We start from the raw sequence: 27,238 nt of genomic DNA, 5'->3' as shown, positions 1-27,238 counted from the left end.
GATCAAAAAATAAAGAATAAAAAAAAAAGGGTGTTGTGCTCAGCTGGAGGAACTCAATGGGTCAGGCCGCATCTGTGGAGGGACCTGGACAATTAATATTTTGGGTTAAGGCCTTTCACCTGGACTGAAGATAGAGAAGAGATACAAAAAATGGGGGAAGGAGAATTTGAAGTTCAGGAAGGAGAATTTGGGAGAACATGCATCAGTTTTCATTGCTGTGCCTTATGCTGTGTATGAATGTTGGTACTGTACTGCATTTTGCACCTGGAATAATGCAGTTCAGTTTGGCTGTATTCATGTATGGTTGGATGACAATGACACTGAAATGTGGAATTGATTGAGGTGTCGGCTGTGGAAAGGGTGAGCAGCTTTAAGGTCCTGGGTGTCAAAATTGTGAAGGATTTGTACTGGATCCAACAGACTGATAGAATCATGAAGATGGCACACCACTGCCTCTAATTCATTCGGAGTTTGAGATGATATAAGTAGACAAGATGAGGAGGTCCTGAAGAGAGATTTTAGGGAGCTAGGTAGAAAGTTGAGAAACAGGACCTCCAGGACCTCTGGATTGCTGCCTCTGCCACGTGCCAGTGAGGATAAGAATAGTTTGATTTGGCAGATGAATGTGTGGCTGAGGATCTGGTGCAGGGGGCAGGGGTTCAGATTTAAGGATCATTAGGATCTCTTCTGCGGAGGGTAAGACCTGTACAAAAGGGATGAGTTACACCTGAATCCGAAAGGGGGAAGGGCAATGTCTTTCTGGGCAGGTTGGTTAGAGTTGTTCAGCTGGGTTTAAACTAATTTGGCTGGGGGAAAGGAACCAGAGTGACAGTGCTAAAGATGAGGTAGCTGGTTTTCAAACAGAGGCACCTAGCAAGGAGAGGCTGGTGACAGGGCAAAATTGCAGTCAACAGGATGAGCTGCAACATAAAAGGTGAAAAGCCTTGATAGAGTGGATGTGAAGAGTTTGTTTCCTATGATGGGGGAGTCTAACACCTGAGGACACAGCCTCAGAATAGAGGGGTGTCCTTTTAATCGGGAGGTGAGGAGGAATTTCTTTTGCCAGACATTGGTGAATCTGAAATCGTTGCCACAGGCAGCTGTGGAGGCCAAGTCATTGGGTGTATTTAAGGCAGAGGTTGATAGATTCTTGATAGGTCAGGGCATAGAGGATATGGGATGGGGGGAAGAGGCAGGAGATTGGGGCTGAGAGGAAAATTGGGTCAGCAAAGATGAAATAGCAGAGCACACTCAATGGCCTAATTCTGCTCATATGTCTTATGGAGATTTGGTATTTCACCAAAGATTCTTGCAAATTTCGTTAGATGTACTATTGAAAAAGACTCCACTGCCTGGCACGGAGGCTCCAATGCACAGGATTACAAAAGGCTGCAGAGGGTTGTAGACTCAGCCAGTCCCACCAAGGGCAAAAGCCCACCATTGAGGACATCTTCAAATGTCTGTGCCTCAAGAAGGTGGCTTCCACCCATTAAAGACCTTCACCAAGCTGGAAATGGCCTCTTTGCATTACTACCACAGGGAGGAGGTACAGAAGCTTGAAGTTCAATGATTTAGGAACAACTTCTTCTCCGCTTCATTCAGATATCTGAATGGGTCCATGAACCCATGAAGACTACATTATTGTTCTTGCTTTTTTTGCACTATTTATTTATTTTGTAATTTATGCTTGTCTTATGTCTTTGGACTGTACTCCTGCCACTAAAAAATTATGTTATAAAGATATTGATGATAAACCTAATTCTGTGATACTCTGAATACAGTGTCAAAGCATATATATTGGCTTTCAATAGGCTGGATTATGGTCTGGAATGGTAACTTTATTTTTCTTCCATTGATACTGTCTGTCTTGTTGAGTATTTCCAGCAGGTTCTGTTTTTCATACCTCGAATATGACTCACACTTAACCATTCTCAGTCCAGGAGCAATTAGGTATGGAATAAATAACATTGCTATTTCTAACAATGCCTTGAATAAATAAATATAAAAAAAGAGCTGTCATAGGTATGATGAACCAAGTGATCTCCATCAACTTTGTATGATAGACAATAGACAATAGACAATAGGTGCAGAAGTAGACCATTCGGCCCCTCGAGTCTGAACCGCCATTCTGAGCTCATGGCTGATCATTCACTATCAATACCCAGTCCCTGCCTTGTCCCCATATCCCTTGATTCCCCTATCCATCAGATTTCTATCTAGCTCCTTCTTGAAAGCATCCAGAGAATTGGCCTCCACCGTCTTCTGAGGCAGTGCATTCCACACCTGCACAACTCTCTGGGAGAAGAAGCTCTTCCTCAACTCTGTTTTAAATAACTGACCTCTTATTCTCAATCCATGCCCTCTGGCACTGGACTCTCCCAACATCTGGAACATATTTCCTGCCTCAATCCTATCAAATCCTTTAATTATCTTAAACGTTTCAATCAGATCCCCTCTCAATCTCCTCAATTCCAGCGTTTACAAGCCCAACCTCTCCAATCTCTCTGCGTAAGACAGCCCTGCCATCCCAGGAATCAACCTAGTGAATCTACGCTGCACTTCCTCAATTGCCAGAATGTCCTTCCTTAAACCTGGAGACCAAAACTGTACACAATATTCCAGGTGTGGTCTCACCAGGGCCCTGTACAAATGCAAAAGGACATCCTTGCTCTTGTACTCAATTCCCCTTGTAACAAAGGCCAACATTCCATTTGCCCTCTTCACTGCCTGTTGCACTTGCTCATTCACCTTCATTGACTGGTGAACTAGGACTCCTAGGTCTCTTTGCATTTCTCCCTTACCTAACTCTACACCGTTCAGACAATACTCTGCCCTCTTGTTCCTGCTTCCAAAGTGGATAACTTCACATTTATTCACATTGAATGACATCTGCCAAGTATCTGCCCACTCACCCAGCCTATCCAAGTCTCCCTGTATTCTCCTAATGTCCTCTTCGCACGTCACACTGCCACCCAGTTTAGTATCGTCAGCAAACTTGCTGATATAGTTTTCAATGCCCTCATCTAAATCGTTGACATAAATCGTAAAGAACTGTGGTCCCAATACAGAGCCCTGTGGTACCCCACTAGTCACCTCCAGCCAGTCTGAGAAACACCCATTCACTGCTACCCTTTGCTTTCTATCTGCCAACCAGTTTTCTATCCATGTTGAAACCCTGCCCCCAATGCCATGAGCTCCGATTTTACTCACCAATCTCCTATGTGGCACCTTATCGAATGTCTTCTGAAAATCTAGGTACACTACATCCACTGGCTTACCCTCGTCTAACATCCTTGTTACACCCTCAAAAAACTCCAACAGATTAGTCAAGCATGATTTGTCCTTGGTAAATCCATGCTGGCTCGGCCTAATCCTATTTCTGCCATCTAGATGTGCCACTATTTCAACCTTAATAATGGACTCAAGCATCTTCCCCATGACTGACGTTAGGCTAACAGGGCAATAGTTCTCCGTTTCCTCCTTCCCTCCCTTCTTGAAAAGTGGGATAACATTAGCCACTCTCCAATCATCAGGAACTGATCCTGAATCTAAGGAACATTGGAAAATGATTACCAATGCATCCGCAATTTCCTGAGCCACCTCTTTTAGAACCCTTGGATGCAGACCATCTGGACCTGGGGATTAATTAGCCTTCAGTCCTATCAGTCTACTCATCACAGTTTCTTTCCTAATGTCAATCTGTTTCAATTCCTCTGATATCTTATGACCCTGGCCCATCCATACATCCGGGAGATTGCTTGTGTCCTCCCTGGTGAAGACAGATCTAAAATACGCATTAAATTCTGTTGCCATTTCCTTGTTTCCCATAACAATTTCTCCCAATTCATTCTTCAAAGGGCCAACATTGTTCTTAACTATCTTCTTTCTCTTCACATAGCTAAAAAAGCTTTTGCTATCCCCTTTTATATTCCTGGCTAGACTGAGCTCATACCTGATTTTTTCTCTCCGTATTGCCTTTTTAGTTAAGATCTGCTGTTCCTTAAAACTTTCCCAATCATCTGTATTCCCACTCATCTTAGCCCTGTCATACTTCTTTTTCTTTAATGCTATACAGTCTCTGACTTCCTTTGTCAACCACTGTGGCCCCTTCCCCCTCTTTGAATCCTTCCTTCTCATTGGAATGAACTGCTTTTGCATCTTTTGTATTATCTCCAAGAATATCTGCCACTGCTGATCCACTGTCTTTCCTGCCAGGGCATCCGCCCATTTAACTTTGGCCAGCTCTTCCCTCATGGCTCCGTAGTCTCCTTTATTTAATTGCAACACTGACACCTCTGATCTGCCCTTATCCCTCTCAAATTGTAGATAAAAACTTATCATGTTATGATCACTACTTCCTAATGGCTCCTTTACTTCAAGATCACTTATCAATTCCTGTTCAATACACATCACCAAGTCCAAAATAGCCTCCTGATAACTCCTATCTATCTCTGCCTCTGCCTCCCGAATGATCCGTAGTTCATCCAGCTCCCGCTCCAACTCCCTAACTCGGGCTGATAGGAGCTGCAGCTGGATGCACCTTTTGCAGGTGTGGTCATCAGGGACAACTGTGTTGACCCTGACTTCCCACATACTGCATACGGAGCACACCACTGCTCTGACTGTCTCCCCCATACCTGAACTGAATTGATAGAATAAGTCTAAAAAGCACCTAGCGACCTTACCTTCTTCCCCTCAGCGAGCAATCACACAGGCTTACCGAAGTCCCCTTACGCTGAAGCCCACTTAGCCAAAGCCCAGGAATCTGCTTCCACGGACTCCGCTGCCCGCTCTGAAAAGAAGTCCTGCCTTCTTTGATGATATGTCCTGTATGATTGTTGCTATAATATATTGTTGCCTGGGCAAATCTAGTTATCTATAGATTGCAGACATTTCCATTGACATTTTAAAAGTACTCGTTTAGCCATTTAACATTTTATTGGCTGTTAAATATTCTAGGAGTATTTTATTGGCTTGTAAATTATTTCAAAATTATTTTATTGGCCATAAGGTATTTCCAAAGAACTTAATTAGTTGGTACAAATTTCAAAAATACTTTAATAGCTTTGACACCTCACAAGGTCATGCAAAACTTAAAATAATTCTAAGTTCTTTCTAGTTGTCATGACTGCTTTAGGTTGTTTTTATTTGATATTGCTTTTGAAGTTTCTAATGCATCAGTTACAAATGGCATGAGAAAAATAAATAGATGCATTATGTTTGAAAATTATGCTTCAATTATATTAAACTCAGTCTTAATTTTTACCTGACAGACTGATCCATTCTCTGAATACTGATGAAACTGATTGCTCAACTCAATATTATGAATGAAATTCATACCACAGACTATAAGAAATTGTAGCAGGATTAAGCCACTCAGCCCATCAGTTCTACTCAGCTATTCCAACATGACTGATTTATTATCCCGCTCAACCCCATTCTTCAGCCTTCCCCCCATAACCTTTGATGCCCTGACTAACCAAGAAACAATCAACTTCTGCTTTAAATATACTCAAACCACTTGGCCACTTGTGGCAATAATTTCCAAAAATTCACTGCTTCACCTCTGTTCTAAACAGACATTCCTCTATTCTGAGGCTGTGCCCTCTTGTTCTAGACTCATCCAATATAGGAAACATCCTTTCCACATCCACTGAGCCTACACCCTTTAATATTCAATAGGTTTCAGTGAGATTTCCCCTCAAATTTCTTTTTTTTTGTAATTTAGTTTTTTATTGGTTCATCATCAAACATTTCCATAAGATGGATTTCAGATGTTTCCCCTCATATTTCTAAACTCCAGCGACTGCAGTCCCAAAGCCATCAAATGCTCCTCATACTTTAACCCTTTCATTCCCAAAATTATTCCCGTGGCACACACACACAAAATGCTGGAGGAACTCAGCAGGCCAGAAAGCATCTAGGAAATAAAGTACTTTTTTCTCCAGTCCTGCTGAAGGGTTTCAGCCTGAAACATTAACTGTACTTTTTTCTAGCTTTAGCATCACATCCTTGCTCTTATATTCTAGTCCTCTTGAAATGAATGCTAACATTGTATTTGCCTTTCTTATCACTGGCTCAAGCTGCAAGTTAACCTTTTGGGGTGTCCTGCACAAGGACTCCCAAGTCCATTTGTACCTCTGAATTTTGAATTTTCTCCTCATTTGGAAAATGGTCTGTTTGCTCTATCCCTTCTACCAAAATGCATGACCATACAGTTCCCTACACTACATTCCATCTGTCACTTTGCCCATTCTCCCAATGTCTCTAAGTCCTCTTGTAGATTTTCTGCTTCCTCAACACCACCTCCCCTTCCAACTATCTTTGTATCATCTACAAACTTGACCACAAAGCCATCAAATCTCCCTCTGACACAGTGGTGTCAAGAAAACAACCTCTCCCTCAATGTCGCAAAAACAAAGGAGCTGGTTGTGAATTACAAGAGGAATGGAGACAGGCTAATCCCTATTGACATCAATGGATCTGGGTTTGAGAGGGAGAACAGCTTTAAGTTCCTCAGCATCCACATCACTGAGGATCTCAGGTGGTCTGTACACACCAGCTGTGTGGTGGAAAATGCACAACAGCGCCTCTTTAACCTCAGGTGGTTGAAGAAGTTTGGTATGGGCCCCAAAAGCCTAAGAACTTTCCACAGGGGCACTATTAGGAGCATCCTGACTGCCTGCATCACTGTCTGGTATGGGAACTGTACCCCCTTTAATTTCAGGACTCTGCAAAGAGTGGTGCGGACAGCCCAGCGCATCTGTAGTTGTGAACTTCCCATGATTCAGGACATTTACAAAGACAGGTGTGTAAAAAGGGCCTGTAGGATCATTGGGGTCCCGAGTCACCCCAACCACAATCTGTTCCAGCTGCTACCATCTGGGAAATGGAACTGCAGCATAAAAGCCAGGACTAGCAGGCTCCGGGACAGCTTCTTCCACCAGGCCATCAGACTGATGAACTCACGCTGATTTGAGTGCACACTGTGTTACATTGAACTGTTCTATTTATTATAAATTACTATGATTGCACATTGCATATTTAGACGGAGCCATAACATAAAATTTTTTACTCCTCGTGTAAGTGAAGGATATAGCAAATCAAGTCAATTCAATTCCATCATCCAAATCATTAACATATAGCGTAAAAAGAAGCAGACGCAATATTGATCTCTGTGGAACACCTATTGTCACTGGCTGTAAAACAGGATAGGTCACATTATTGAGAATCTTTGCCTTCTGCCAGTTAGCCAATCTTCTATCTGTGCCAGTATCTTTCCTGTAATACCATGGGCTCTTAATACCATGTAATACCATGTGTGGCACCTTGTCAAATGCCTTCTGAAATTTCAAGTATAAAACATCTACTCACTCTCTATCTATCCTGCCTGTTATTTTCTCAAAGAATTCCAACAGATCTGTCAGACAAGATTTCCCCATAAGGAAACCATGATGACTTTCGCTACGTTATCATGCATCTCCAAGTTCTCCAAAATTTCATCCTTACTAATGGACACCAACATTTTCCCAATCATTGAAGTTAGGCTAACTGGCCGATTAATTTCTTTCCTCTGCCTCCCTTCTTAAAGAGTGGAGTGACATTTTCAATTTTCCATTCCTCTGGAGCCAATCCAGATGCAAGTGATTATTCAAAGATTATTACTGATGTCTCCACAATCTCCTCAGCTCGCTCCTACAGAACCCTTGGGGGCTGCCCATCTGGTCCAGGTGTCTTATCTACTTTCAGACCTTGCAGCTTCCCAAACACCTTCTTAGTTGTATCACCAACACTCACTTCTGCCCTCTGACACTCTCACATTTCTAGAGTACTGCTCCTGTCTTCCACAGTGAAGATGGACACAAAATACTCATTATATTTGTCTGCCATTTCTTTGTTCCTCCATTACTGCCTCTCCAGCTTCCATTTTCCAGAGGTCCAATATTAATTCTTGCTTCCCTTTTACTCTTTATACAGTATCTCTGAAAGAATGCTTGGTATCCTTTTTGATATTTTTGACTAGGTTACCTTCATAACTCTTCATCTTTTCTCTTCTAATGTTTCTTTTTAAGTTTGCCTTCTGCTGGATTTTAAAAGCTTCCCAATCATCTAATTTTCCACTTTTTTTCTATATTATGAGCCCTCTCTTTTGCTTTTATGTCATCTTTAACTTCCCTTGTCACAATTGGTTGCCTCATCCTTCTTTAGAATATTCATTTTTGGGATGTATCTATCCTGTACCATCTGAATTGCTTCCAGAAACTCCAGCCATTGCTGATCTGCCATCACCCCTGCTAGTGTCCCCCTTCCAATCAACTTCGGCCAGTTCCTCTCATGCCTGCATAATTCCCTTTACTCCATTGTAAATACTGATACATCTGACTTTATTTTCTCCCTCACAAATTGCAGAGTGAATTCTATCATATCATGATCACAGCCTCCCAAGGTTTCCTTTAACAAGCTCACTAATCAAATCTCATTACTCAACATTACTCAACACCCAATACAGAATAGCCTTTCCCCTGGTGGACTCAACCACAAGCTGTTCTAAAAAGCCATCTCAAAGGCATACTACGTATTTCCCCCCTTGGGATCCAGCACCAAACCAACCTGATTTTCCCAAGCTAACTGCCTATTGAAATCCCTCATGACTATCGTAACATTGCCTTTATAACATGCCTTTTCTATTTTCCATTGAAATTTATATCCCACATCCTGGCCACTGTTTGGGGGCCTGTATATAACTCCCATCAAGCCTTTTTTAATCCTTGTAATTTTTTAACTCTACCCAAAAGGATTCTGCATCTTCTGATCCTTTTTCTAAGCTTTTGCTTTCAATTTTTTGTTTAACCAACAGAGCCACACTAACCCCTCTGCCTACCTACCTGTTCTTTCAATACAATGTACCTCCTTGGATGTTAAGCTCCCTACTATGATCTTCTTTCAGCCATGTCTAAATGATGTGCACAATGCCATAGCTGCCAATCTCTAACTGCACAGCATTTCATCTGCCTTATTCCGTATATTGCGTGTATGTTAACAAGTGTTAACTTTTGTTGGAGTGAACAGATGAATTTAATAACTTGTGACCATGATTGTTGCAATTCAGTTTTACCCATTGACGCAGTTCGCTCACTTTACATTGGCTGTTCCCTTATTATCTCCCTGTCAAAATGGTCTAGCTGGTTGACAGGTATCAGCACAACATTCCAATATGTAACTGGAACAGCCCATATGGTTTAATAATGTCAAATTCGTTGGATTAGTAGGAAATACACTTAGGGACTACATAATTAGGTAAATCCTGTGAACAAGAAAGTGGCTACTGAGTGTATGTCCATGGTCTTCTGCTACTATAGGCTGTGCTTTTCAAGGTTTGATGTGACATGCATTCAAAGGTGCTCTTCTGCACACTACTGTTGTAACGTGTGGTTATTTGAGTTACTCTCACCTTCCTGTTAGCTTGAACCAGTCTGGCCATTCTCCTCTGACCTCTCTCATTAACAAAGTATTTTTGCCCACAGAATTGCCATTTACTGGATGTGTTTTGTCTTTCATGTCATTCTCTGTAAAATTTAGAGACCTTTGTGTGTGAAAAGCTAGGTGCTTTTTAGACTTATTCTATTAATTCAGTTCAGGTATGGGGGAGACAGTCAGAGCAGTGGTGTGCTCCGTATGCAGTATGTGGGAAGTCAGGGTCAACACAGTTGTCCCTGATGACCACACCTGCAAGAGGTGCGTCCAGCTGCAGCTCCTATCAGCCCAAGTTAGGGAGTTGGAGCTGGAGCTGGATGAACTACGTATCATTCAGGAGGCAGAGGCAGAGATAGATAGGAGCTATCGGGAGGTAGTCACACCAAAAAAACCAAGAAGTAGGCAGATGGGTGATGGTCCAGAGAGGCAGGGGGAGCAGGCAGAGAGAGCAAAGCACCCCTGCGGCCATTCCCATTAACAATAAGTATACCGTACTGGATACTGTTGATGGGGATGACCTACCAGGAATGAGTTGTAGTGGTCCTGCCTCTGGCACAGAGGTTGAACCCTCAACTAGAAAGGGGAGGAGGGAAGAGGCGATAGTTTTAGGGGATTCTATAGTCAGGGGGGCAGATAGGAGATTTTGTGGGGCAGATCGGGAGTCTCGGATGGTATGTTGCCTCCCTAGTGCCAGGGTCCGGGACATCTCAGATCGGGTGCAGGCTATTCTTGAGAACGAGGGCATGAACCCAGATGTAGTGGTCCATGTAGGGACCAACGATGTAGGTAAGGTGAGTGAGGGGGTCCTGCTTAGAGAGTTCAGGGAGTTAGGAGTGAAGCTGAAAGGCAGGACCTCCAGGGTGACAATCTCGGGATTGCTACCTGTGCCACGTGCGAGTGAGGCGAAGAATAGAATGATTATGCACATTAATACGAGGCTGAGAGCATGGTGCAGGAAGGAAGGGTTCAGGTTTTTGGATAATTGGTCTTTGTTCCAGGGACATTGGGATCTGTTTCGAAGGGACGGTCTACATCTGAACCGGAGGGGTACTAACATTCTTGCAGGAGTGTTTGCCAGTGCTGCTCGGGGGGGTTTAAACTAGATGTGCAGGGGGCAGGGATCCAGATCCAGAGGGTTGGTCAGAAGGAGTTAAATGTGTAGAAGGTTTGGGTGATCTTGAGAAGGTCATCAAAATTCAGGGTGCAATTAGCCCGATGGAAGTTCAAGGAGCTGGGTTAGGTACAGTAGACAGTGTTTTAAGCAAAGAGAGGAGGAATGGGCTAAGAATTCTATACTTGAATGCGCATAGTGTCAGAAATAAGACAGATGAGCTTGAAGCTCAGATGAAAATGGGGAACTACGATATTGTTGGGATAACGGAGACATGGCTGCAAGGGGATCAGGCCTGGGAATTGAGAGTACCAGGGTATACGTGCTATCGTAGAGACAGTAATATGGGAAGAGGGGGTGGGGTGGCCCTGTTGGTGAGGAATGAGATTCAGTCCTTAGCAAGAGGTGACTTGGGAACAGGGGAAGTAGAGTCTGTGTGGATTGAGCTGAGGAACAGTAAGGGTAAAAAGACCCTAATGGGTGTTGTGTACAGGCCCCCAAACAGTAGCATGGATATTGGGTACAAGTTGATTAGGGAGTTAACATTGGCATGTGCTAAAGGTAATGCAGTCGTTATGGGAGATTTCAACATGCAGGTGAACTGGGAGAATCAGGTAGGTGCTGGACCCCAGGATAGGGAGTTTGTGGAGTGTCTAAGGGATGTATTTTTGGAACAGCTTGTGCTTGAGCCAACCAGGAACGAGGCTATTTTGGACTTGGTGATGTGTAATGAACAGGAATTGATAAGTGATCTTGAAGTAAAGGAGCCATTAGGAAGTAGTGATCATAACATGATAAGTTTTTATCTACAATTTGAGAGGGATAAGGGCAGATCAGAGGTGTCAGTGTTGCAATTAAATAAAGGAGACTACGGAGCCATGAGGGAAGAGCTGGCCAAAGTTAAATGGGCGGATGCCCTGGCAGGAAAGACAGTGGATCAGCAGTGGCAGATATTCTTGGAGATAATACAAAAGATGCAAAAGCAGTTCATTCCAATGAGAAGGAAGGATTCAAAGAGGGGGAAGGGGCCACAGTGGTTGACAAAGGAAGTCAGAGACTGTATAGCATTAAAGAAAAAGAAATATGACAGGGCTAAGATGAGTGGGAATACAGATGATTGGGAAAGTTTTAAGGAACAGCAGATCTTAACTAAAAAGGCAATACGGAGAGAAAAAATCAGGTATGAGCTCAGTCTAGCCAGGAATATAAAAGGGGATAGCAAAAGCTTTTTTAGCTATGTGAAGAGAAAGAAGATAGTTAAGAACAATGTTGGCCCCTTGAAGAATGAATTGGGAGAAATTGTTATGGGAAACAGGGAAATGGCAACAGAATTTAATGTGTACTTTAGAACTGTCTTCACCAGGGAGGACACAAGCAATCTCCCAGATGTATGGATGGGCCAGGGTCATAAGATATCAGAGGAATTGAGACAGATTGACATTAGGAAAGAAACTGTGATGAGTAGACTGGTAGGACTGAAGGCTAATAAATCCCCGGGTCCAGATGGTCTGCATCCGAGGGTTCTAAAAGAGGTGGCTCAGGAAATTGCGGATGCATTGGTAATCATTTTCCAATGTTCCTTAGATTCAGGATCAGTTCCTGATGATTGGAGAGTGGCTAATGTTATCCCACTTTTCAAGAAGGGAAGGAAGGAGAAAATGGAGAACTATCGCCCTGTTAGCCTAATGTCAGTCGTGGGGAAGATGCTTGAGTCCATTATTAAGGTTGAAATAGTGGCATATCTTGATGGCAGTAATAGGATTAGGCCGAGCCAGCATGGATTTACCAAGGGCAAATCATGCTTGACTAATCTGTTGGAGTTTTTTGAGGGTGTAACAAGGATGTTAGACGAGGGTAAGCCAGTGGATGTTGTGTACCTAGATTTTCAGAAGGCATTCAATAAGGTGCCACATAGGAGATTGGTGAGTAAAATCAGAGCTCATGGCATTGGGGGCAGGGTTTCAACATGGATAGAAAACTGGTTGGCAGATCGAAAGCAAAGGGTAGCAGTGAATGGGTGTTTCTCGGACTGGCTGGAGGTGACTAGTGGGGTACCACAGGGCTCTGTATTGGGACCACAGCTCTTTACGATTTATGTCAACGATTTAGATGAGGGCATTGAAAACTATATCAGCAAGTTTGCTGACGATACTAAACTGGGTTGCAGTGTGACATGCGAAGAGGACATTAGGAGAATACAGGGAGACTTGGATAGGCTGGGTGAGTGGGCAGATACTTGGCAGATGTCATTCAATGTGAATAAATGTGAAGTTATCCACTTTGGAAGCAGGAACAAGAGGGCAGAGTATTGTCTGAACGGTGTAGAGTTAGGTAAGGGAGAAATGCAAAGAGACCTAGGAGTCCTAGTTCACCAGTCAATGAAGGTGAATGAGCAAGTGCAACAGGCAGTGAAGAGGGCAAATGGAATGTTGGCCTTTGTTACAAGGGGAATTGAGTACAAGAGCAAGGATGTCCTTTGGCATTTGTACAGGGCCCTGGTGAGACCACACCTGGAATATTGTGTACAGTTTTGGTCTCCAGGTTTAAGGAAGGACATTCTGGCAATTGAGGAAGTGCAGCGTAGATTCACTAGGTTGATTCCTGGGACGGCAGGGCTGTCTTACGCAGAGAGATTGGAGAGATTGGGCTTGTAAACGCTGGATTTGAGGAGATTGAGAGAGGATCTGATTGAAACGTTTAAGATAATTAAAGGATTTGATAGGATTGAGGCAGGAAATATGTTCCAGATGTTGGGAGAGTCCAGTACCAGAGGGCATGGATTGAGAATAAGAGGTCAGTTATTTAAAACAGAGTTGAGGAAGAGCTTCTTCTCCCAGAGAGTTGTGGAGGTGTGGAATGCACTGCCTCGGAAGACGGTGGAGGCCAATTCTCTGGATGCTTTCAAGAAGGAGCTAGATAGAAATCTGATGGATAGGGGAATCAAGGGATATGGGGACAAGGCAGGGACTGGGTATTGATAGTGAATGATCAGCCATGATCTCAGAATGACGGTGCAGACTCAAGGGACCGAATGGTCTACTTCTGCACCTATTGTCTATTGTCTATTGAAAATCCCAGGAGATCCACAGTTTCTGAGATACTCAAAACACCCTGTCCGGCACCAGCAATCAGTTCATGGTCAAAGTCACTTAGATTGCATTTCTTCCCCATTCTGATGTTTGGTCTGACCAACAAGTGAACCTCTTGACCATGCCTGCATGGTTTTATGCATTGAGTTTCTGCGACATGATTGGCTGATTAGATATTTGCATTAACAAGAAGGTGTATGGGTGTACCTACAAAGTAGGCCACTAAGGGTATTTTTATGTATTGCAATGTGGCATATAGTTTACTCATCTCATATTTACTGAAAAAATGTAAAGCATCTCAAGGGGACAAGTAATCCTTATTGTTCATGTTAATCGTCAACTCCTCATCCTCTTCCCCTTTACAAATCTTCAACTGTGAGATCTGGTTTGATGTACTTGGCTTGTGTTTTCTTATATTTTGATAATAGATGTAACTGAGCTTGGAAAATAATGAATGTATTCCATAGGTTTGAGTTTGAAATGTAATTCCATTAGTGAGGAAATTCCCCATGAGGCAGTTCTTGGCACTTAGGAGCAGGCTATCCAGAAATTAATTCATGAGGCACCTTTTCATGGAAAGCTGTCCTTCTCTCAAAAGGCTAGGTGGTTGCTGGACCTATTGACATGATCAAAGCTGAGTTGGATATAACTTTGAAGAAAAATATGGAGAAAAAAATGAGTGAATGGAGCTTGGAACAGATTCATTCACAACTTGAACAATGGACTGAATGGCCTTGTCATGATCTAGTAGGAGAGAGTGCTTGACAGTTGAATACTGTCACCCTTTCTTTGGTCTCCGCTTTCTTTGAGCATATACTCTTCCCCAGCAGGAAACAGGAAATTAGGAAACTTGCCTTTTATACTAATACCAGGGGCAATCCTTTTGCTCATAGCATATTTGTAGAATCCCAAAGGATTCTCCATTATCTTGTCTGCTAGAGCAATCTGATGCCTACTTTTAGCGCTCCTGATTTTTTCCTTAAGTGCGCACTTGCATTTCTTATACTACACATGTACCTCATTTGTTCTAACCTGTCTATACCTGCTATGCGCCTCCTTTTTTTCCTTCAACAGAGCCTCTATATCTCTTGAAAACCAAGGTTCCCTCAACCTGTTATTGTTACGTTTTGTTCTGCCTAGCACATACATGCTTGTACTCTCTAAATGTCACTTCCGAAGGCCTCCCACTTACCGAGAACACCTTTGCTAGAAACCACCCTGTCCCAATCCACACTTGCCAGATCTTTTCTGATACCATCAAAATTGGCCTCTGTCTAATTTAGAATCTCAACTTGCGGACCAGACATATCTTTTTCCATATTCACTTTGAAACTAATAGCATTATGATCACCCAATGCAAAGTGTTCCCCTACACAAACTTCTGTCACCTGCCCTGTCTCATTCCCAAGTAGAAGATCAAGTATCACACACTCTCTCGTTGCGGTTTCTATGTACCGATGAAGGAAACTTTACTGAACACATTTGACAAACTCTATCCCATCTAGAGTTTTACAGTGTGGGAGTCCTATTCAATATGTGTAAAGTTAAAATCACCTACTATTACATGTCACATGCCGGTGATTATAAACTTGATTCTGATTATGTTTCTTGCAACAGCTTGCAATTGCTTTATAGATTTGTTGCTCTAAATGCCTCGGACTGTTGGTCTCTCTTTAATATAGCCCCATTAATGTGGTCATTACTTTCTTATTCCTCATTTCCACCCATAAAGCCTCAGAAGGCAAATTCTCCAGTCTGCTCTGACTGAACACTACCGTGACACTTTCCCTGACTAGTAACTCCATCTCTTTCCCTTTAATCTTTTTCCCTCCCTCCCACTCCATTGCGTCTGAAATAACAGAACCCTGGAATATTGAGCTGTCAGTCCTGCCCTTCCTGCAATGAAAACTCACTAATGCTTACAATATCATAATTCCATGCGTTGATCCATGCCTTGAGCTCATCTGCCTTTCCTACAATAGTTCTCGCATTGAAATATACACAACTCAGAATATTAATCACACCACAAGCGACTAATGAGTGACTAATCTTATATTGAGGCAATCTGACTTGAGTTCAATTAAGTATAATAGAAGGGAATTTAGTGTATCTATATGATGTGGCAGTCAAATTATCTTGTTTTATATTTGAATACACATTCAGCAATGTTCTGAAAACTGCAATAGTTTATTACAACCAACGGAAGGTATATGTAGGTCACTTAATGATTTGTATGCATAGAATGTGAAGCATAAAAATAGGCCAATTGTTCCAACCTATGCTCAGCTGGAGCTTCCTCCTGGAGTCAAGAAAGGTGATGCTGTTTTGAGATCAAGTGTTTTGAAAGACCTATACAATGCCCTGCTTGACTTTCCTTTCATTCTAACCTCTATCAGCCATTCACAGATGCTTTTTAGTATCAAATGATTCGACTTACGTCAGGACTTTTGACGGGTAGATTAATTGAAATTGCTTTCCTTTGGCAATTAAGTTGAGCTCAAACTTAGACCAATTAATCATCGATTATGGAGGAAATAATCAAGTAAATTTGATAGAATGGTCAAAGGCACGAGAAATCAATCATAAATCAGCAAGATCCTCCACAACTCCCACACCATTGAGACTTGGTAAGGTATCAATGTTATTTCATCATCATAGGGTCTAACTCCTAGAACGGCTTCTTCATTAACACTGTGTGGCCATCTTCACTACATTGGATGGTAGCTCATCCTCTTCTTCTTAAGGCCAATTAGGGAAACTCAATAAATGGGGACACAAGATTATAGATGCTGTAATCTGAAGCAACACACAAGATGTTGGAGGAATTCAGCAGAAACAGGCAGCATCTGTTGAAAGAAATGGACAGTCAATGTTTCGGTACAAGTCCCTTCATCTGGACTGAGAGATAGAAGGGGGATGGCCAGTATAAAGATGTGAAAGGAAGGGGTACAGCAAAAGCTGATTAGTGATAGGTGAGGAGGGTGATTGTTAGATTGAGGTGGGATGGGTAGAAATAACTACAGAGCCTGGGAGGTGGAGGCAACCAAGAGCTGCAGGTGACAGAATCTGATAGGAACGGGAGCATAGAACTAATTAAGGGAGGTGGGGTGGGGAGATGGAAAGAGTAAGGGGAGGGGAACCAGTGGAAAAAAGTGTGTGAGTGATGGGCTAATGGTGGAGAACGGGAAAGAAACAACAGATAGGTTGGGTTCAGGATAATGTCATTATTGGCCGTGTCACCAATGGTTATATGCAATTAAGAAAATGAAAAGTAGCGATTTCACCATTCGCAGAGAACCTGAAATTTGGTGTGGGTACCTTATCTCAATCTTCTCTCCACTTCCTAGTTTTAAAGAACAGTTTGGGTATCTGTTAGTGAATAGAACTATATTTCACCATTCTGGCCTACCAGACCTTCTCCAGAGATCTGTCTCCTTCTATAGTGGATCATTTTTGATAGGTTACCTCCATGTACCCTCCAGAACCCAGACCCTTCACTCCATGGTCCCAGAGTGCAGTATTGCCCCTCCCCCAAATACACATAAACCACATCCCCCCACCTATTGATTCTAATTACCAGATACCTACCAAATTGTAGACCTTGTTCTCCATCCCACTGTGTAGAAACGGCTTTAAAATGGTAAAGGATAACAATTAAATCCATAAGGAAATGTTTATAAAATAAAGACTTTCATTCAAGATTTTAAAAGAAAATGTTCAGCGTTCATGGACTAGCCTACAAATTGTAATGCAAATCCAATAACATAGAAACTTGTGTCAATATAAATCACTTTGCCACATTGATTTGAAACAGCATAGTTCTCTGATTACTGTGCCCTAGGCCACGGGAATTTGGCTAGCTTCTTGGAACAGGCATTATAAATTCCTAGCTCAACATTTTGAATAGCTGTACAAGGATGCATCACATTGCCACCCCATAGCCATGCAATGCAGTGGTGTTGTATTATGCCAAACTTTCCACACTTTAAATCCATAAATTATAAGGTAACTTCAATATTCTCCTTTTCTGCTCCTCATTTTTTTTACAATTTGATGAGATGTATTAATGCAAACTCAAAACTTTTGTATAAAAATGGGGATTGATAATGATCATTACATTAAATATGATGTAGCAAAAGCTTATTTGACAGGTGCTAGTTAATCAAATACGTTAGCACATCATATATGTATACACCTCCAGCTCCCATCCTCCACCAGTCTGTCTGCTTGAACACTTCTTCTCAGATGTGGTCTACTTGATGTAGCTTAGCTAGTAAAGTGCTAGATAAGTAAATTTTTGTTCTGCTGCAATAGCTACTTACACTCCAGTTCTGAAATATAGTTTCATTGAATTTTGAAAATGTGCCACCATTCTCACATGATTGGTGTTCCTGACCAGTCATGTCCTGCTTACAGGTTGGCCTTTCCCCCATGAGCACTGATCCAGATTATCTCCTTTTTTACGTAATACCAAATTCCCTATGGAGAGCAACCAAATGGATTCACTTGCTCACGCTGTGACTGGAAATTCTCCAGTAACACTAATGAAATCCGCATGTCCGATTTGTCTTGTATTTGGGATGGTTATTCTCATGGCAAGATTAATTTTAAAACTATCCTCTGCAAGCTTCTTTCTGGGCAGCTAACTCTGTAATCCCCATCCAGCTCTCCAACAACCCTTGAGAATTCCATATGCCACTAACTCTCGTACATCTCTTACTTGTTGTCCCAATAATGACGGTCATACCTTCAGCAGGCTCTCTCTGGAGCTGCTTTCCTAAAATCCTGTCCATTCTGACCCTCCTTAAAGTCCACCTCCTGACCAATGGCATGATCATCTATCTTCAGCTGATTTTGATAGGAAATTTTTATGGGCAGTTTTATTAGCTTTAAATCATTAGATGGAATTGTCTGCCATTTTGGTGATGTGATAACAAAGTGTGAGGAGGTCACAAGATGGGTCAGTATGTTTATAGATGTATGTACTTTATAGAAATAGGAGTAGGCCATTTGTTCCTCATGCTTGCTTTTACACAATAGAATCTGTTGGATGTTTTTTCACCCCAGGGTCATTTCCTTGCACTAACTCTGTATTCTTCCCTATCTATTAGCCTCTCTCTTAAATTTATTCAGCAAATAACCCTCCATGGCCCTCTTGGTAGAGAATTCTAATGATTTATTACCCCCTGGGTGAAGACATTACTCCCCATCTCTGCCCTGAATGGCTGATCCCTTATTTTGAATTTCTGACCTCTGGCTTTACACAAGGAAGTCAGGAGAAACATCTGGCACTTCAAATCCTGGAAGTACTTACTATATTTCAATGAAACTACCTCTCATTCATCTAAGAGACTACCCTAGTACTCTTTTTAATCTGGCCCCAGTTATGTTCAATTTGCCCCTCTGTTCATCTTGGCATTCCTTCTCATTACCTTGCTACAATCACACTACGAGGGAAACTGGCTTCAGATGCCCAAGCCATATGGTTTGACGCCTAGATATGAATTCTTTGCATGGGGACAGACTGCTGATAATGCATCACTGTGAGAATATGGTGACAACTACAGGACTTGGGAATTTACCTCCTTGGATGGGACACGGGATCCCTTCCGCCTGTTCCACCAGTTCTCCACGATCGCTATGAGGCAGGCCAAGATTATTCCAGCTGCCAGAACGCAGAAGACACCAGCGAAGCTAGCCAGGTCAAGTGCACTGCCTTTCTGGTGGGCTCTGTTCGGGGAGGAGATGTCACACTGGGCTGTCTTTGGCCACCACTTGTGCTTCAGGATGTCAAGGTCCCCATGTTGCAGAAGCTCCAGGATCCTAGGATGAAAGACGAACAATGATCACCAGAAAGTCTGTGAATGTAAATTATTCCTTTGATTTCCAAAAACAACTACACGCCACCAAACTCTCCAGGTAGTTGTTTGACACAGCAATGAATATGTGTGTACATTGTAAATATGTTCATCAATAAAATAAACATATCAACATACACACACAAAATGCTGGAAGAACTCAGCAGGCTGGGCAGCATCTATGGGAAAGAGTATGGTCAGCGTTTCAGGCCAAGACCCTTCGGCAGGACTGGAGAAAAAAAAAAGATGAGGAGTCAATTTAGAAGGTGGGGGGAGGGAGGGGGAAACATAAGGTGGTAGGTGAAACTGGGAAAGACAGGGGTAAAATAAAGAGCTGGGAAAATGATTTGTGAAAGAGATAGTGTTGGAGAAGGGGGAATCTAATAGGAGAGGGCAGAAGGCCATGGAAGAAAGAAAAGGGGTTAGGAGTACCAGAGGGAGGGGATGGGTGGGCAAGAAGATAAGGTGAGAGAGGGAAGCTTGAGTAATCGATGTTCATGCCATCAGGTTGGAGGCTACAAAGATGGAATATAAGGTGGTGTTCCTCCTACCTGTGTGTGGTCTCATCGTGACAGTAGAGGAGTGCCTACAGGATCCAGAAGAATGGGGGGTGACCTCATTGAAACCTATCGAATGTTGAAAGGCTTCAATGGAATGGATGTGGAGAGGATGTTACTTATGGTGGTGGAGTCTAAGACCAGAGGACACAGCCTCAGAATAAAGTGGTGTCCTTTTAGAATGGAGAAGAGAAGGAATTTTGAACATGTTTACTCTGGAGAACTCTCACAAGTTACGCCTTGAGGTCATCGTTGTTGTGCTAAAAAGGGATTGTACATTTGCAAATGAGCAAATTATAGCCAATATATATGTAATTCACATATATATTTCAATATAACAAAACAAAGCCCCATTTCCATAGTAACCTTCACATTTCTTTCAGGGTGCCCCCTATTTATATTTCAGGCAACAAACTTGGTGCATGTGTTTCACTGTAATGGAGTAAATGTGGCAGATAAAATTTTCACATTGTAATCTCCCACGCAGAGCAATGCACAAGTGACCAAATATTTTGTTTGTCTGATGTTGACTGAGGGATAAACAATATATGGGAAATCAAAAAAACCTTCTGGCTCTTCTTCTAAATTATCCTCTTATGTCAGCCTGAGGGAGAAAAAGCTTTTGCATTTCTTCTAATGTGAGAGATCTCTGACGTGTTGTGCAATTGTCTTAAATTATACCAGAGATGCTTTGATTCAGAAGTGAAAGAATTGTCAAATGAGTCATAGCTGACATGACTCTATGTGTGTGTGTGTGTTCATGTATATATGTCTGTGCATGCACATTCATATGCGTGTGATCATGCATGTGAATATAGGTGTGCATGTATGAAGAAACTATAGATGTGTGCACAGGCAGTTATGCAGTCTGTGCATTTGTATGAGCAGTTATGTAAATACACATACATGCACACGTGTGCATGTCGTAACCATGAGGAAATCTGCAGATGCTGGAAATTCAAGCAACACACACAAAGTGCTGGTGGAACACAGCAGGTCAGGCAGCGTCTATAGGGAGAAGCATTGTCAATGTTTCGGGCTGAGTCCTGACGAAGGGTCTCGGCTCCATGACAATTTCAATACTGGCTCAGTCCGTCTTGTGGCAAGGTCAGGACTGAGAATCATTGAGCTCCCCAGCTACAATTTTGATGATCTCCACAAGAGGGCAGGCTGTACAAAGAAAGCACAGTTTGGAACCAGTCCCATGTCCAACAGCACAGGCTCCTGCCTTTTAAGCAAGAATTAGTCAAATGCATATTTCAGCAAAGATCATAAATGTACTTAGACTTTCATAAAAAGATGAATAAAATGCAAGAGGCAGATTCCCGGTCGCAGTGCCAACAATTCTTTCCGCTCTCACTGATGCTGTTAGAGCTGCTGATATCCTCTAGCACATTGTTTATTGGAATAAATTGCAAGTTCCAATAAGAATGGATGAAAAGGACTGTCAAGATCATGCAATGTGACAGGCACATGATATGACTCTTCATCCTAGCTGGCATAATGCCATGAGTTTGTAACACAATTTTCAGATAGTGTCCAGTTTGTCTATTTCAGGCACGTGTGTTGTCCCTATTTTCTGTCCATAAATGTGGAACTTTTTGACTTAGGAGGTCCTGATACCATACTGCAGCTAGGGGTAAGGGGACAGGGCAATATTTGAGCTCCCCTCACATCCTGGCAAATGTAGGGATTGGGGTTTTGTCGCAATTTATTTCTGCTTTCTCCCCTGTCCCTACCCAGGATGGATCCTCCTGCACACCCAACATGACATCTATTAAAGTCTGTTGAATTTCAAAGGGATATAGCTTCAGGTAAATAGTTCCTCACTTAAGACTGAATTGAAGTTGAGCTTCTCCAGTGAAGGTCATGAATCTTTGGAATTCTCTGGTCTGCAGAGCCTTTGAACTGAGTTATTTCTATTCAGGGGTGGATAGATGTTTGGATAACTTGAGAGTTAAAGGTTTACGAGGAGCAGACAGGGAAGGGGTGTTGATCCAAGAGGAGTCACTTTCAACACTTCTTAAGTCTACCGGTGTGTGAGTGGACCACAGAAGTGTTTGCAGATAAACTTCGCACACAGCTAGAGTAAATGATTCTGTGGCTGAGGAATGAAGGACTAGAGGGCATAAGCTTAAGGGGAAAGGGAAAAGATTTAATTGGGACTTGAGGGCCAATGTTTCACCCAGAGGGTGCTGCAGAAGAACCGGTTGAGACAGATACAACAACAACATTTAAAAGGCAATTGAACACCTACATGAGTAGAAAGGGTTGAGAGATGTGGGTCGAATGCAAGCAAAGGGGACTGGCTTAGATTGGTACTTTGATGATGATGATGACGACGTCGACTCAGGCCTGGGAGGCCAGTGTCGGGCATTTTCATGCCTTACAAGGCACGGAACGAAAGACTGTGTGGCACGCCACTCCTCACACAGACATTTTGCAGTATTTTTCTTTATTTTATGAGGTCCAGTTGTGAGCTCAACACTCAACCCGGCATGGATGGAAAGCATATTCGGGAATGGCCCGACTGGATTTGACCTGGGAACCTGCATTCTGGAGTCCAGCGCTGATGTCACGGCACCACCAGCTGAGCCTTTGATTGGTACTTTGATTTGCATGAATTGGACAGAAAGGCTTGCTTATGAGCTGCATTGTACTGTAGCTCTATAACTCACCGCTAAATATGGTTTATATGCCATTTGACATCACGATTGTGTTCATCAATGACCCTCACCATCTGGGCCATGCCCTCTTCTCACTGCTATCATTGGCCAGGAGTTTATAAGGCTCATGTGCACTCTCTATGACCATCAGTTTCCTAGACCAGTGTGGATAACGACTAAAAACAGATCCTACGACATACAGATTCATTACAAACTTATTCTCAGAATTACTTTTCTTATTTGCACAGTTCGTCTTCAAGTTCAAACCTAATTGTCGTTCAACCATGCACATGTATACCGCTAACTGAAATGCTGTAATCGGGAGCCAGAGTGCAAAACACTACATACAGTCACACACAGCACATACAGTTACGACAGCACATATCTTCACAGAATGATATTAGCACAAGTCACTGATGATGAGTAGGTTATTGTCCTGAAGCTATGTATCGGCAACACCAAGCTGACCAAGACCCGCTGACAAAGACAACCCAGGTTGTCTTCCAGGGAATGAACACTGGAGAGCAGCACTGACACGAGAGCTGGCCCCCAACCCAGCATGGTGGATTCCAGTGCCCCTGCCACTCCTCCATTCTCTCCCACATGGCCTCTGGCTGCAAGAGGCGACACCACCGCACGGGGGCCTGGTCCGAGCAATGACCCGAGAACACACAGCTCCTCTGTCGTCGGACTTGCCAATAAACTGATGAACCAAACGTATACTATTTTGTACTACCAGTGTCCAACAGGGCTTTGTGATCACAAGAAAATTGTTTAAGACACTTGCACCATTTGTTGGACCCAGAGAGGCCGCTGCGACTAAGAGCACCACTATCTTAATGGAAGCTTGGCACATTGTTTGTCAGCCCCTGTCTGCTTATGTTTGGTTTTTCATAAATTCTATTGCATTTCTTTATTTTTCTGTAAATCCCTGCAAAATATGAACCTCAAGGTAATATGTACTTTGATAATAAATTTACTTCGAACTTTTTGACGTTACTATGTTTACTTAGCACCTTCCTGTCACACACAGAGGAGATTCAGAACTCTGGAAAATTCTGGAAATGTTCTGAACCATGCAGAAATTTTTGTCGAGTGGTCAACAAAAATGGGATTTCTTGCTCACGAACTTTTATGTTGACTCTTGGTTCTGCCTGTAAAATCACAGAGCTAACCACAAATGCTGTAAGTATAAGTAATCAATGCTTGATTTATCATATGAAAGAATTTTAAAAGATTTTAATTTCTTGATTAAATCCTCACCATCAACACAGGCTGCATAATTAACTTGGGTAACTGCCAACCAGCTGGTTAATTTCTCCAGAAAACAAGCATACAGCAAAACAAAATGCTCATAAGTCACACTATGCAGCTAAAGCCATGATGTTTTGCTTGTCAAGCAATTAGAATTGCTTGTCAATCTGTTGACTCTTGCTTTATATGTCCTCTGTTCTTTTTTTTAGGTACACAGGTCTGACGATTAATGCGCATAATTATATGCTCCATTTCAGTGACATAACTATTATGCAGATGCCTATTTCGATATCCAGTGCCATAAAAATGTACCTAGCTGTTTTGGCAATAGAGTCATAGAATTATTATTAGAGTCATTACAGCTTGCTGAGTCCTTGCCAATTCGCTGTAGGGCAATCCATTCCCATAGCCTTGCAAATTTATTTCCGATTTCCTTTTGAAATCAAAATCAATGATTATTCCTGTTTCCTCCTCTTTCAAAGACCAAATTCCAGATCATTACTGCTCACTACTAAAATCGTTCTTCTCCACATTCGCTCTCTCTCATCTAAAACTTAAATCTGTGTTCCCTTCTCTTGGTACGATCAACTAATCCAAAGAGATTTGATTTCTGTTCCATTTGTAAACCAGACATAATTTTTTTCCATCTCTTCCAACAATCAGCTTCTTCAACTGATTTTGTGACTACCCCCCCCCCCCCCCACCCCCAGCCCCCCATCTCTGGGACATACTAATTGCATTCTTCAAGGGGTCTCCAGAACTGGATGCAATATTCTGGTTGTGAGACAAACTTGCTGTCAATACCCCTATGTACAAGGCTCAACCAATTTTGTTATCTGTACTTACAGAAGAAAAGACTGCTGCTGTGTATGAGAAACAGTGGTTACATTCAGAAAAAGATGAAACGTCAATGATAATGAATCGCAGAGGCTGCAGTGATAAGTACACACAAGACTTCAAATGAAGGAATCTAGAGCGATGACAAAGTCCTTAAGGAACACTGTGAGTCAAGCAGCATCTATGGGAGCAAAGGAATTGTTGATGTTTCAGGTTCTGATGCAGGATTTTGATCTGAAGTGTTGACAAATCTTTTCTTTCCACAGGTGCTGCATGTCCCGCTGTGTTCCTCCAGCAGATTGTTCATTGCTACAGTGATTAATGGGTTTCTAGAGTTTTACTCACCACTGATGATGATAAATAAAACCAAGACAGGACTGTGTATATAACATGAAGAGTTTTGCAGGTGATCTCTTGCCACTGTATACTTTATCCCCTATATAGGCCATCAGGCCTCTTCATTTTTTCTGGTCAAACGTTCTGCTCTCTGGACCTGCCTGACTTTCAAAGATGGAGTGGGATCAGCATCAGAATGGATGAAATGAGCATTATTGTTGAATTGCGGTGGACAGGAGCAGGAAGAGACATTCTGCTTATCTATCTTATAACTAACTCACTCTGTACTTCATCTCTATCAATGCACCAAGGTTCCACATTTCTTCACAATATGCCCTGGCCCCAACTCTAACCTCTATAAGCATACCATTTAAACCACAGTTAGCCTGTCCCCTCTCCTCTTTATACTACCTTTCCCCCCTCTATCTTTAAGTCTAAATGAGGGGTCTTGACCTGAAATGTTGACCATTGATTTCCCTTCGCAGTTGCTGCCTGACCACCCCCCCCCCCCCCCCGAACTCCTCCTGTAGTTTGCTTTTCTGTAGTCTCTTTCCTGTAGTCTCTTGTGTCTCCATACTTTTATGGGACATTTTGGTGCAAAGATTTGTTGCTTTGCTACTTTTAATCCAATTTGATAAAAATTTCCAAATAATTACTTAGAAGTAAAACCTTCCCAATGTCTGAGAGATTCCATATGATGATTTTTACTGTTTTTGTTTTGTTTCCATATATGTTGAAAATCATATTGATAAAACCTGTCTGTTTGCAAAGACAACGCAGAAGGCCAGGCAGTATCTACGGAAAAGAGTAAACAGTCGATGTATCAGGCCGAGACCCTTCATCAGGACTCAGGTCTTGGCCTGAAATATTGACTGTAAACTCCTCCATAGATGCTGCCTGGCCTGCTGAGTTCCTCCAGCATTGTGTGTAAGTGTTGCTTTCCATTTCCAGCATCTGCAGATTTTCTCATTTTGTTAAGGTTTCTCTTTATTTCCTTAACGTGGGCATTTGAAGAGATTCAATTTGAAATGCCGATTCTGAAAAATGAAGAAGCAGGTGACTTATGTCTTGCTATGGTAGGATGAAGTAATATAGGTAGAAACTGATGTGGGCATAAATACCAACATTCTGTGGGGCCAAATTGGCTGTTTGTCTTGCTGCATCTAGTAGTTGATAGGGTAATCCTCAATGTCCAAAAGAATTGCCCAATTCTCTCTGACTATAGATTGACATGAACAATACATTATCACAGCTGCTTATATCTAATTGGTTCCTTAAGGTTGTTACAGCCAGGAGTGGTAATGGGAACAAGCTCCACTACCTATTAAATGCTCCCAATGGCATGTGCCTCAAATAGTCCAGCCCCTGGCCTTCACGTGTGGCTTAGCTACTAAGCCCAGCGGAACTGTTGCTACTGACAGGAGGAAGGGCAAAGGTGGCACCTTAAAAACCAGTCACTTCGGGCAGCTGGGCTCCTCAGCCATCTAGGAGAAGGAAAACTCTGATCTCAAACCTCCACTGCCTTGTGGCTCTACCCACTCATGGGGAAGACTTCGGGAGTAAACCCCAAGCTTGCTCCTTGGGCTCCAAGCTGCTCTCCATATTGTACTGCCCAGCCTTGAGTCTATAGACAGCTAGGACGCAATATCCATGGTCAACTCTGACCTACGGAGGCCTTCACATATATACAATAACTTTATCAATAAGATCGAGGCTGAGTAATAAATGTATTGGCAAAAAATGCTTTCTTGTGCTGGCACTATTATAGTCCAAGGAGATTTTGTATCTTAATGATAAAACCATCAACACAGAATCCAGCCAGAACAGAAATACTTGGTGTATTGTATATTTCAATTGTTTTTTAATTCTTGATATATTACTTGCTATTTTTTTCTCTATTTCAGACTCAATTCTTTTACATGCAGATCAGCAATGATCTGGATTACTTGGCAAGCACTTTCTCAAGACATACTTGGTAAAGCTGGCTGCCAAAGTGAGTACAGAGATAAGAAGTCTATAATGTATGGCATTGTTTCCCATTAGAAAGACTGGTAAC

At 42.3% G+C, this 27,238-nt stretch overlaps 1 protein-coding gene across 1 annotated transcript in view; it reads right to left on the bottom strand.

The window, feature by feature from the left end:
* The window catches only part of grid2 (glutamate receptor, ionotropic, delta 2), a 1,097,559-nt gene that overhangs the window by 4,586 nt on the left and 1,065,735 nt on the right, over positions 1-27,238 (bottom strand). Inside the window, exons 15-16 of the mRNA XM_059963403.1 lie at positions 19,257-19,497; positions 17,263-17,304 (exon numbers count right to left, since the gene is read on the bottom strand). Coding sequence (XP_059819386.1) covers positions 17,263-17,304; positions 19,257-19,497 — 283 coding nt within the window. The remainder of the gene's footprint in view (positions 1-17,262; positions 17,305-19,256; positions 19,498-27,238) is intronic.

The sequence above is a fragment of the Hypanus sabinus genome, chromosome 3, assembly GCF_030144855.1.
Source record: "Hypanus sabinus isolate sHypSab1 chromosome 3, sHypSab1.hap1, whole genome shotgun sequence".
Classification (NCBI taxonomy): domain Eukaryota; kingdom Metazoa; phylum Chordata; class Chondrichthyes; order Myliobatiformes; family Dasyatidae; genus Hypanus; species Hypanus sabinus.
This window is presented reverse-complemented; position numbering and strand designations above follow the sequence as displayed.